The 13,105-nt window shown below is 42.1% G+C and overlaps 1 protein-coding gene across 1 annotated transcript; it reads left to right on the top strand.

Moving 5' to 3' along the window:
• The first annotated feature begins 553 nt into the window (after positions 1 to 553).
• Positions 554 to 8,877, top strand: LOC116638697 (membrane-spanning 4-domains subfamily A member 6A-like). The gene is made up of 6 exons (XM_032414796.1): positions 554 to 685; positions 2,015 to 2,149; positions 3,328 to 3,384; positions 5,785 to 5,994; positions 7,875 to 7,976; positions 8,782 to 8,877. The coding sequence occupies exons 1-6, from the start codon at positions 554 to 556 to the stop codon at positions 8,875 to 8,877; spliced, it is 732 nt and encodes a 243-aa protein (XP_032270687.1).
• The last annotated feature ends 4,228 nt before the right edge of the window (positions 8,878 to 13,105 follow it).

Here is a 13,105-nt window from a genome sequence, read left to right as displayed (position 1 = left end):
AGGATAATGTCCAGTAAAATACAATAAAAAATACCTAAGGTTAGTCCTGGTAAGTATTATTATTGGACTAAAAAATGAACAGAGTTAGTGTGAGATGTGCAGAACCTGAAGAGGAAAACTTTGACAAAGAGAACCCTTACTGCATCTCATGACTGGCTGGGAAGTTTGAGGGTGTAATTCACTGACTATTTGGCAATTCAATTGTTGTGGGTAGAACTAGAGGAAAGAGATTTCTACATATTGCAAGTTTTTGTCACCATTTGCCTCTGGACATTGAGACCTCTCACGATTGGTGTTGCTGCTTCCCTGTGATGTGTCTCTTATCTATAATGAATGAACTGTGCCAAATGCTGTGCAAAAAAATATTCATGATACCAAATTTTTGTGGTTTTCACAGCTCCATGCTATCAGTTTCCTTCCTGAAAGGATAGGTTAAGTCAGAACTAATGGGAGAATACTGGCTCCCAGTTTGGGGAGACTCAAGAGCTCTATACTTTTTAAGAGCTGAGTTTATTTTCTCTTCCAGGGTTGGCGGCACCATCAAATCACAACCATGGCCAAGCAGACCATCATAGTTCTGACACCAAATGGCATCAACTTCCCCCAAACAGAGGAACCCAAACCCACCAACCAGAGGCAAGACAGCCTAGAGAAACATCTAAAGGCAGATGTCAAAGTTCTTGGGGTAAGTCCAATTCAGAACTTGCTGGACTGGGATGGGGAGGGGGCGCAGGAAAGGAACTGAAGTCTTGGGACTACATCATGAGTATGGAGGCTCTTAAGTTTTGCCAGAGGAACTCCAGGTTGATGCGCAGACCAATAGAAGCCCCCTAGAGGGCCATATGAACCTTCCCCAGACATAAGATGATATGAAAAGTGTATTTCTCCTATTCTGAATCTGAGAATTGACTTTTTGTTGATGTTTCTGTATTTTTGCAACAGCACGCTTCTCAACATTTTCTTTTTTAAAATACCACCTTATTGAGGAATAATTGATGTACAAAAAGCTGTACATCTATTTTTTTTACAAAAGTAATGGCAAATAATTACATATTTTAGGTACTTTTTTTCTGTGTTCACCAACTGCATGCTTAATAATCGGACTGATTTTTTTTTTTGAAGGGAATTTTTCCCTCACCACAAATTATAAGAAAAATAAACCTCCTTCCCCTTTTTTCTCCTTCCCTTTTGAGAACAGAGATATTTGCCTTTTGCCGGCTTCTCTCCTCTTATGCATGATTTATTAAAGAAGTTCTGTGGAGCGAAGTGGGGAGGGAGGGAAGGATATATCTAGGACTGGGAGGGAACTACAGAGCTCTGCCTCCTGGAATTGTTTCTGCACTTATATGATCTAAGTTTGCAGAATCCAGTGGGAGTGATTGCCTTGTGGATTATACGATCCTGTGGATTACTACGAGGCTCGTGGACATAATGTTTGGAAAACTTTGGCTTGGTAAATGTTAACAGAGCCATAAATATCTGAGGTGGTTGTCAAGGAGGAAAACTTGGCCACTTGGAAACCAAGATCCTCAGCTATAGGGACATGGACTGGAGGGGTCAAGGAGCTGGCCAGAGGGCCAGGCTCTCTGTGGTGTCCAGCAGTGTCTGTGGGATGTAAGGAGGCACGTCCACACAACCAGGGCTAAGGCAGTGTGAGGGCTTTCAGATGTCCCCTGTTCTATAAGAGGTAGAAGGAGAGTTAGTAGCAACGGAATCAGAGAGCCGGGGGAAACAGTCTCTCAGGGAGCAGGGAGCCAGACAAGGGCGGAGAGGCAGAGATGCCTGAAGACTTGCTGAGCACTTGCCAGGTGTCCCGAGACGGTAGTTGTGTTTGGCACAGCAGCATCTCCTCCAAACATCTTTGCAGGGTTCTCACTCTAGAGCTTTTCAATGTCTGTATCCTTGCCGGGGTCCTGCGGAGAGTGATAGTGTGCGAGCACTCTGGGAGAGATAAAGATGCCTTGCCTTTCCAAACGCTGATTTTAATCCTCCATCTCCCTTCTTCTTCCAACAGACCATCCAGATCCTGTGTGGGCTGATGGTGTTGAGTTTGGGAATTATTTTGGTATCTGTTCCTTCCTCTCCACAATTTACCCTGATGCTTTCCACCCTGTTGAAGGCTGCTTACCCATTCATAGGAGCCTTGTGTGTGAGTAGAGATCCTTAGGAGGACGGCGGGTCGGGGGGAGATTGGGGGAGGAGAGGTGGGAAGAAATCCTTGAGGATTTCACAAGTTTGTCCTCTTATCTATTCCAAGATCCCATCAAAGATACTACATTACATTAATCATTGTGTCTCCTTCGGCTCCTCTATTTATGGCTCTGTTAACATTTACCTCTATACTTTCTCAGACTTGTCCTTGAGGATATTGAGTAGCACTGGCCAGGAGTTTTTGAATTCTAACATGTTCCTAAATTTGAGTTCACCTGATATTTTTTTTCTCATGTTCAGACTAATTGTGATGGATTTTCATGTGGACGGGGGAGAGGTGAGGTGTCCTACAAGGGCATATGCTATCAATGTGATTTGTCACTGATGACGTTAACCTTGACCCTGAGGCTGAGGTAGAGTCGGCAGGTTCCTCTTTCTTCCTCTTTCCATACTCTGCTCTTTGAGAGCAAGTCATGAAGCACAGCCCACATTGGTAGAGGCACCTTGTCCAATTTTGAAGACCCAGGCTTTATTTAGGCAGACCTGAAGTATTTAATGTTGGGGCTGTAGGATCTACAACTTTTCTCTTCTCTCTGTTTTGTCCCATTTTTTTTCCCCATTGTAAAAGGATTTTCTATTACTTCACTGTCCCAAATCTATTAGGTTATGAATATTGTGAAGTAGTATCTTTGACTTTCGGAACACAGCATTAATGATTCACTGCATCCAGCCTTGTCTTCTGTCTGATCTCAGCCGCCACTCCACCCTAAGCCAGGGAACCACCAACTTAAAATATATGTCTCTGTCCTCCCGTATCTGTTAACTGCCCCCACTCTTTTCTTGTTCCATACCATTGCTTTCATATTTTTCTCTACATAATGTCTAACTCCAAAACTTTCTTCTGTCATTTAAAAAACACCTTCTTTCCTGGCTCTTAAGGCCCTCATTTTGTTTACTGGGATAGATTCCTACTTATATCTGCCTTTGTTCATGCTTTTCTGAATACTCTGTGGGTAAAAGAGTCATATCTATGTAATTAATTGGGTCTTACATTGTTGATCAAAGGTTTCCCAGGACTGTTTCCATAGGAGTTTTCCATAAACACCATGATAATAACATTGTAGCTTCACCTGTACATAGAAACTGACCTCACCATTGTCTCTCCTTTCTGAGTAGTTTGTCATTTCTGGAATTCTATCAATCATCATGGAGAAAAAGTCAACTAAACCTTTGGTGAGTATGAGGACCAAAACACCCAACTCATGGATCGAAATGAAACTGAATAACTCTTCAAGGTCAATCTCTCTACCTTGCAGAGTTGGAAACTAAGTTTCAGAGCAGATATTTGGCAGAGTCAGGAACTGAGCCTGGCTCATCGATATTCCTGCCCAGTGCACATTCCTCCAACCATGTACCCTAAATCATACTCTTCATCAGGGTGTTGTACTATGCCCTAGATCAGTGCCCAGGAATCTATTCTAGAAAACATCTGCCTCCTTATAATGTCCTTTTAATGGTAACTGGCCTTCAATTTTAGATCTTCAACAACAAAGAAGGTGACAATGTTATAAAGAGATCTATTTGTTGTGGATTCACTGTGTAAGCCCATCTGTCCAAACGCTTGAGAAAACCCAGTCAAATGTTATTTATGTGCACACTTATATACCTCATTCTTTTATCTATCTGATCTAAAAATTAATACTTTTCTTGGATTTGAATATGAACTCTCAGGTCCTAAAAGTTGTCATTAGTCATTGGTATTGGTTAAGAAAACAACTTTACCTGCATTTAACTCTTCTAGGAAAACCAGAATTGGGAGTGGCAGGGAGAGGAAAGCTGCATTATAGGGAGATTTCTAATCTGTAAATATTCACTAAGTCTTCACTCAATCCTAGGTCCCTCAAGTAGTTTGATGTTGAGGGTCATGGATGAGAATGCCATATAATACAGTAGCACAGAAATGCAATTTGGAAGTTCTGCTTACAAATATTTCCTGAAGACAGCAGGAAATTAGAGAGAGTGCTCAAGGATAATGTCAATCTATCTCTTTTTTAATCAGAATTTAGAGATTGATCATTTGGAACCCTCAATTAGCCTCTAAACTTCTAGATCAGTGCTGTCGAGTAGAACTTCCTGTGACGATAGAGAATCAGTTAGTCATGCTGCCCAGGCTGGTGGTCACATGTTGCAACTGATAACTTGAAATGTGGCTAATGAAATTGAGAAACTGAATTTTAAATTTTACTTGAGTTTGCATTAAATATGAGTAGCCCATGGGGCTAGTGACAACCACATTGGGTAGCACAATACAAGAATAATATTTCTAGATTTTGCGGGGGAAGCTTATGTTGTTCTTACCCCAGAGAAGAACAATACCAGAGTGAATAGGGCAGCAAACTCAAGGATATATGGGGTGTGGGTTTGGGATATGCTCAGGCTCACCAGAGTCATCTACCCTTTAGTGAATTCTACTGTGGTCACACATTATACCAGCCCTTTTGGGCTGGGGAAGATGCTGTCCCAGAACAAAACTAAATCATTCTAAGAAATATATCCTCTGGAAATCATGACTGTTGCTGGCTATCAGGAGGCCCAGGAGCATACACTTTAGTCATTATTTTAGGAAACTGGGGTTAGGAGGAGAAAAACACCCTGCCTATTCTCTACCGTGCCCCCAAAGCTCCAACTGCTGAGCCCCTAAAGGAGGAGCAACCTGGGTGGGATTATGTAATATTCTAATTTATGGCTATTGGGTGTGCCCTGAACTACACTTACCCATAAATAGAGTTTCAGGATAATCCTAGATCAATTCCCCCTTCTGTGAATTGGGGTAGAAGGGAACACATTTCTGAGATTATTTTATTTATTCCCCTCACTCACCCTATAAATGTAGAAATGAAACCCAGAGAGGGAAGTGAAATTAGAGAACTGAGCACTCCAGAAAATGGAGAGGGTCTCAGGCAAAGCTACCACTGGGACCTCAATTTCCTGACATCCAGTCTGACCTTTTACCTCACGCTGCTGCTAGCATATTATACCATCCCTGGGCCTGGGGCTAGAGCTCTGGCTACATTCATTCATATGGAGCCCTGCCTGTGCCCACCAGAGCCTGTCCACTCCAGTGCTCACCTAAGCCTGAGGACTATGTTCCCACACTCATCTTTGGGAGTGTGTGTGCATTTAAGAGGGTCGTGTGCAAGGAGGAGTAGCTTGTTTCATCTGCCTCTTCTGTGCGGCCGATGGCTTCCTCAAGGGGTTTCTGAATGAGTCGGGGGAGAGAGAAACCATAACTGCCTTTGGTCGTACTCTTCTGGAGATTCTGCAGGCACGGCCTCATGGAGCCCTGCTCTCAGTCCCGAATAAAGAATTTAGAAGAGCAATATTCTCTGCCACCTACTGAAGTCCTGCCTAGGGAGAAACATTTCATATATTCATTCACTTAGCCAAGATTTACTTTCTAGGTTCAGAGATGTTGCTAAGTACTGGGGAGACATCCTGGTTTAAGTCTACCAATGCTAGATCCCCTGAGGGACACAGATAAGAAAATAAATTTTTTGCAGTGCATTGGCAAAGAAGGATAAGAGGTATGTGTTGCTCATTGACAGTGATTTTTACTCAACCTTTGTCTTTCAGGTTCAGAGCAGTGTGGCTGCAAATATTCTGAGCTCTCTATGTGCTCTTGTGGGTTTTATTCTCCTCTCTGTCAACCTGGCTGCTTTGGATCTTGCCTTTTGGAAGTGTGACTTGAACAGAGAGGACAAAGTACCTGAAGGGTATTCACTTTTCCATTATATGCACCCATATGCTAAGGATGACTGTTTCATGGCCAAAACCACTCTGGCTGTAAGTATTTTTAGACAGGTTTTCCAATCTTACAAGGTTTCTAAAATCCTTGACTTTTGTTATCCCTTATTTTGAAGATCTGTCTAATTCTTTCTGGTTTGGGCATCTGGGGGAAGGCCAGGGCTATGTGAACAGCAGGGGACTGCTTGACTGAGATGAAGGGGATAGGTTCTGGAGTTATGTACCAGTGAGATGGAATGGAAGAGTAAATGTCAAATCAAGTTGATGATGAAAAACGAAAACTTACTGTTGATAGAGTTTCTTAATAATCAAAGTAATTCTGTTGTTAGAGGTATAAAATAGGAGTTTGTCCAACCAAAAATCTTGGCACATGGAATGGTAACTTAAGAAAGACAAAGACAGCAGGAAGACCCAAGTGGTCAATAAACATGGAAAGTATGTGTGATGCGGTGTTAACTCAGTCTGAGTGGGCACTGGGCCCAGCACTGAGAAGCAGAAAGTAGGAAATATGACCTCGGAGGTGAGGGCTTCTTCTACTTCTGGGGACCACAGTGATGAACAGGATTGATCAGGGGAGAAGGCAGCATCATTGTTGTTTGTGAAAACTTCCAGCAGTGGGACTTATCAAATTGGGAAATAAGAGATGTAGGAAGATGGAGAATGGGAACTGATTATGATTGTCATTATTGGAAAAAAGAAAGCAATGAAGTTTGGCTAATAGAAATAATGTCTTCAGTTGGAGAATTAAAGGGTATGTGTATGGTTAGAAAACACTGGGAAAGACACGGGCACATAAGAATAAAGAGGCTGCGGAGTATCTGTTGTCCCACAACCACAAAAGTGAGTTACATCAAGGCCACAGGTGGAGAATGGTCAGATGCTAACAGAGCTGGTCAAGCATGCACTTGCACGCCACGCCTTGTGGACCTGGCCCGGGGCGCTTCTCTCCAGCTTCATGATATTATAATGAGAAAAGGTACATGCAAATGAGGTTGATAGTAATTGGCATAAACCAACACATGGGGGAGGCAGCCCCACCTTGGGAAAAATTCTGGAGAGAAGTTTGGGAAGGATTTGTGGAACGGATAAAGTATGAATTCCTGAGGGGTAATTTTGCTTTATAAACAAAGGGATTATACTGCACATGCTTGCTAGGACAGTTTCTAATTAATGTAAACAAGTTGTATTTCCTCTTGAACTGTACATAAATAGACTAGAGGTTTGTGCAATCACATTGTCTCTCCTGGTCTATCAGGTTGCTGGGTCTGCATGAAGGATGACTCGGGACAGAAATGGTAGAACCTAGTCTCTTGGCATAATATCTTTTTTGAGTTGGTGTGGGTTGTTAGTAATGGAGGCAGCTTTGTTTATGCTATGTTTATTGCTTTGATTTTCTTTCTCTTACCGACATCAAGAAAGGCTAAGAAAGCCTTTTACAAAGGGCTTGCACCAGTGAGGTCAAAACCTCATTGATTCTCAGGTATCTCTGAGAAGGAAATCTCACTGTACATTTGATGAATGTGGAGACTTCAGGCTCACACAGCTACTAAGTGGCAGAGGTGAGGCCAGAATGGAGGCTGTCCCATCTCAGTCCTGGGCATTACTGTGTCACTCACTGAGTGAACAATGTAATCAGATGTTGCTATGTCTCAGCGGGATAGGAAACAATGTACAAAGTGGGTTATGTGTAGCTGATGTAGTTCTGCTCATCCCCCCTCTCAAGGGAATAAATAAGCAAAGGGATTAAATGAAGCCAATTGCTAGGCTAGGAAGGAGCATTGTTCTCTTGCTGAGGATGTTCTTCCTTCATCCTCTGATGGTTGAGGCGGTCTTCACCTCTACCGTCAACACTGAACAAGGCATGAAGGCGTCGGTTGACTCAAGCACCGCCAACCTTGTAAGCATTTCCTGAATTTCAGGGAACTCTGTCTGTGATGCTGATTTGCACGGTGCTGGAGTTCTGCGTGGCCGTGCTCGCTGCTGTGGTTTGGTGGAAACAGGCTTACTCCGACTTCACTGGGGTGAGTGTTCTGTCCGGCCTCCCTGAATCCTGCCAGGTGTATCTCCAGTTCTGGGCTGTGTTGAGCGATGTCAGCAAGAGTGGCAGAAGGGTCGGCAGTTGTCGGTCACGAGATATACATGGGAGATGGCTTGATGGGGGTGGAAGACTGATGAGGAAAGTGGATGGCAATTGAGTAGCTGACCAGCTGAGGGTTAACCAAATGGGATGGTTGAACCTGGAAATCGACTGGTTCAATCATTCTATTTTGTAAATGCAGAAACCTGGAAGTTAAATGGCTTACCCAACATTGTGTATGAGTTTGTGCTCAGTCAGGTCCCCAGAACTTGGTTTGTGTCTTTTCCAGACAGGAACACTTTCTACCACAGCCCAGCCTCTCTAACAGCCTTGACTTGGTCAAGGGCATTTGCACACATGACTGGATTCGATAAATGTCCTTAATGCTCTGGTGTTGCCTTCCTGTGATCTTAAAATTCTTTTTTCACCTAAAAGATACTTTTAAAAAATAGTTGTTCCAAATTCCATGGGACAGCACTCTAACACCACCACAGACTCATAGCTTCATTTCACTGAATTAAAGCCTTGATTTATCCAAAATTGTATTACAGAAAGCAGAATGAATATTGAGCTGATGAGCAGCATTTATTTAAAGAACTTAATGACATACTATGCTCATCTTGTGTACAATGTATATATATACACAAAGATGGAGGAAATGGCATCAAGCGTGTACCTGAGTAAAGTCTGAAGAACTAACATATGAAGAACAAGCATCTGAAGAAACTAACATATTTTGTTTCTTGTAGAGTGTGCTTTTCCTGCCTCAGAGTTACAAGAATAAATCCAGCATACCCGCAAAAGCATTTTCTGACCCTGGATATGAAGAACTATTGACTTCCTAGGGGAAATTATTCATCAGAAATTTGGTTTTTTGATGATATATAAAAACCAACCAAAGAAACTCAAGAAAGCAAAGTTTGAATTCTCTGAAATGTAAGCTTTTATATAATGAACATTGAAAATAAGTATCTTTAAAAGGATGCTGTAATTTAAAAGACCACAAAAACATAACATGTTTCATTAAATTTCATAAAATTCTGTTTTTCTTTGACACAAATTGTAGCAATATTCAGCTTGTGCTATCTAAATTATTTAATAAACAAGATGTAGGAAAAATTATATATCTTTGTTTTCTTGTTATTGAATATATGTGTTCAATGGGGGTCTCTTGATTTGCCATTAGGAAAAGTGTAAATGTGTAAATTACCATTGCCTAGACTGCCAAATAGACATTTCCCAAGAAACTAGACAGAATTGTGTATTCAGGGGTCATGGTGAAGTAAAAGAGACAACTCTTTCTTGTCCTCCTTAATTGTCAACAGGAGTTAACTGAGTAATGGTGGTGTTCAGACTCTTCTATGGTAGACACTGATGTTGCATCACATGGTTATCCTCATTACAGCACGCAGACAAGCCCCCTACAGTTAAGGCTCAGGAGCTGTGTAAGTAAGTGGCTTCAAAATAAAATCTTTTTTTTTTTTTTTTAAGATTTTATTTATTTATTTGACAGAGAGAGACACAGCGAGAGAGGGAACACAAGCAGGGTGAGTGGGAGAGGGAGAAGCAGGCCTCCCGCGGAGCGGGGAGCCCGATGTGGGGCTCGATCCCAGGACCCCGGGATCATGACCTGAGCCGAAGGCAGACGCTTAACGACTGAGCCACCCAGGCGCCCCCAAAATAAAATCTTTATTGGATTACTATGACGTGTGTGTTTTTCGACACCACCAAGCAGTTAACTCAACGCTGACACTATCTATCTACCTGGAGATAGCATCAGAGGGCTCAGTGGCTACAGATGGAGTTCTCAAGACCCCCTCCTTGGTTCAATTAATTTGCTAGAGTGGCTCACAGAACTCAGAGAAACAGTTCATTTACTAGATTACCAGTTTATTATAAAAGGATACAACTCCAGAATAGCCATATGGAAGAGAAACAGAGGTCAAGGAATGGGAAGGGGTGTGGAACACCACAGTCCCTGAATCTCCCTGGGTTTACCAAGAAGCTATCCCAATCCTATCCTTTTGGCGGTTTATGGAGCTCTGTTACATATGCACAATTGATTAAATCATCAGCCTTTGGTGATTAAACTCAATTTTTAGCCCCTCCTTTCCAGATGTCAGGGGGCGGGTGGCCTGAAAGTTCCAATCCTCTAATCATAAGGTTGGTTCCTCTGCTTGGGGAGGTTCCCCTACCTATCCTTAGGTTCCCTGAGGGCTTTCCCAAAGTCAACTCATTAACATAAAAAAATACATCTTTACTGCTCTATCACTTAGGAAATTCCAGATTTGTGCCAGGAACTGGAAGGAAGACTAAATATATATTTCTTATTATAAATATCACAAAATCATCATTACATATTTTTGGAAACTCATTTTTTACTTTTCCTTTTAAATACAGAGTAAGTCAACAACGATAGATATAAACCTAAATTTGAACTCCCTTCTCCCTCATCAACTATTCAAACAAAACAAGCAAACAAAGGCTAACTAAAATATTTATTAAGAGATAGCCAGTTCATATTTTTTTCTGATTTCAAAATAAGAAAGAACAATTGTTCCAGTGTAAATGTTAAGCCTCAACACACACACACACACACACACACACACACACACACACACACACGCTGGTCTTTCAAGACTTCTCCTAATTTCATATAAGCTCCATTTCTTTGAAAGATTTTCTCATGTTTTCCCTGCCCTGACCCACTATGTCAGGGGTCATACCCACTGTGTCAGATCTGATGCTCAGTTTCCCCATTCTATTTTTTCATTCTGAGAGTAGAATGTTGCCTTTTGCTTTCAGCTCTTTCTTCAAACTCTCTCCTCATTGTCTTCTCCCTTTCTTCTGCCCTTCCTCCCTACACACACGCATGTACACCATTTCTCTTATTTATTTGCTTATTATGGATATTCAACATTTATGGGAATTTGGGGGTACCAGACACTATGCTGGATGCCAGGGTTACAAAGGTGAATAAGATACACTCCTTGGCTTCAGGGAATTCGGAACCGATTGGGGAAAACCGATGACAAAAAAAGGTACAGAAGCATCATACAGGGCACTACGTGCTATTTGAGCACAGAATAAAAAACACCCTTCTCTGCCTAAAAGAATGTAGGGGATACGTGTGTGTGTGTGAGAGAGAGAGAGAGAGAAAGAGAGAGAATGATTCCTTCCTTGGAGAACACCCCAGTGGAAACTCTCCCAGTGGCGCTGTCAACTGCATGGGGCCACTCTCCTTCCACACAGTCGGTTGACTCCACCGTGTCCACCACTGCCATCATGATTAACCAGTAAAACGTCTAGTGCTGGAGCTCCTCCTGGGCCTCTCCTAGCTTTGACTCCTTTCTCAGAAAAGGTGGGCAGCTCTTTAGGCAACACTCAAAGTCAGTTCGCATCAGACGTTCAACATAACCGCTAAGTAGCAATGCGCCTCTAGCATGAGTGCAATGAGACTGCTCTCTACCTTGAGATACGAAGATGTATTGAAAACACATGTGTGAAGTGCTTGCCATTATATCTAGCACATAGAAGATGCTCAGTTAACTTGAGTTTTATTTTCTTTCATCTCCCCTCCAACTCCCCTACACCAACTTGATCCTCTAATCAATTTTAATCTCAATCTACCGCTGGGATTTGGAAACTGATTAATCTCATAAAATCCTTCATTTCTTCAAGAGAGTCTGTATAGTGCTTTAAATAGAGAATCTTAGACCATAGTCATTTATTTTCTCTTCCCTTTGCTACAAAGGAAGATTTTATTTTATTTATCTTATTTTTTTAAGTAATGGCCCGGTTCAGAGCTTCTGCCACACGCAACTCTACTGACATCCAGTGGTGATTAAGAGAAACACTTTCCCCCCAAATAAATAGAAAAGACCAGCCAGAGTAGTAATTCAGTATCCCTGAGAATTTCCCTGCAGGCAGCTAATTTGACAGCATGAAATCATACCCGCAAACTTGTCTGCACATGTCATCAGTGAAAGGGGACAATGCACCGTTCAGAAATTTTTATTATTTGCATCGACAAATGACATACCAGATAAAGGGCTGGTAACCAAAATCTATAAAGAACTTATCAAACTCAACACCCAAAGAACAAATAATCCAATTAAGAAACGGGCAGAAGATGTGAACAGACATTTCTGCAAAGAAGACATCCAAATGGCCAACAGACACGTGAAAAATTGCTCAACATCACTCGGCATCAGGGAAATCCAAATCAAAACCTCAATGAGATACCACCTCACACCGGTCAGAATGGCTAAAATTAACAAGTCAGGAAACAACAGATGTTGGCAGGGATGCGGAGAAAGGGGAAACCTCCTACACTGTTGGTGGGAATGCAAGCTGGTGCAGCCACTCTGGAAAACAGTATGGAGATTCCTCAGAAAGTTGAAAATAGAGCTACCCTACAACCCAGCAATTGCACTACTGGGTATTTACCCCAAAGATACAAATGTAGTGATCTGAAGGGGTATGTGCACCCCAATGTTTATAGCAGCAATGTCCACAATAGCCAAACTATGGAAAGAGCCTAGATGTCCATCAACAGATGAATGGATAAAGAAGATGTGGTATATATACACAATGGAATATTATGCAGCCATCAAAAAATGAAATCTTGCCATTTGCAATGATGTGGATGGAACTAGAGGGTATTATGCTAAGCGAAATAAGTCAATCAGAGGAAGACAATTATCATATGATCTCACTGATATGAGGAATTTGAGAAACAAGCCAGAAGATCATAGGGGGAGGGAGGGAAAAAATGAAACAAGATGAAACCAGAGAGGGAGACAAACCATAAGAGACTCTTAACCTCAGGAAACAAACTGAGGGTTGATGGAGTGGGGGGGCGGGGAGGGATAGGGTGGCTGTGTGATGGACATTGAGGAGGGTATGTGCTATGGTGAGCACTGTGAATTGTGTAAGATTGATGAATCACAGACCTGTACCCCTGAAACAAATAATACATTATATGTTAATAAAAAAAAAGACACAGGGGCACCTGGGTGGCTGTCGGTTAAGCGGCTGCCTTCGGCTCAAGTCATGATCCTGGGGTCCTGG

The sequence above is a fragment of the Phoca vitulina genome, unplaced genomic scaffold, assembly GCF_004348235.1.
Source record: "Phoca vitulina isolate PV1807 unplaced genomic scaffold, GSC_HSeal_1.0 scaffold16, whole genome shotgun sequence".
In the NCBI taxonomy this organism is placed as follows: Eukaryota; Metazoa; Chordata; class Mammalia; order Carnivora; family Phocidae; genus Phoca; species Phoca vitulina.
The sequence above is the reverse complement of the archived record's forward strand: the minus strand, read 5'-3'. Positions and strand labels throughout refer to the sequence as shown.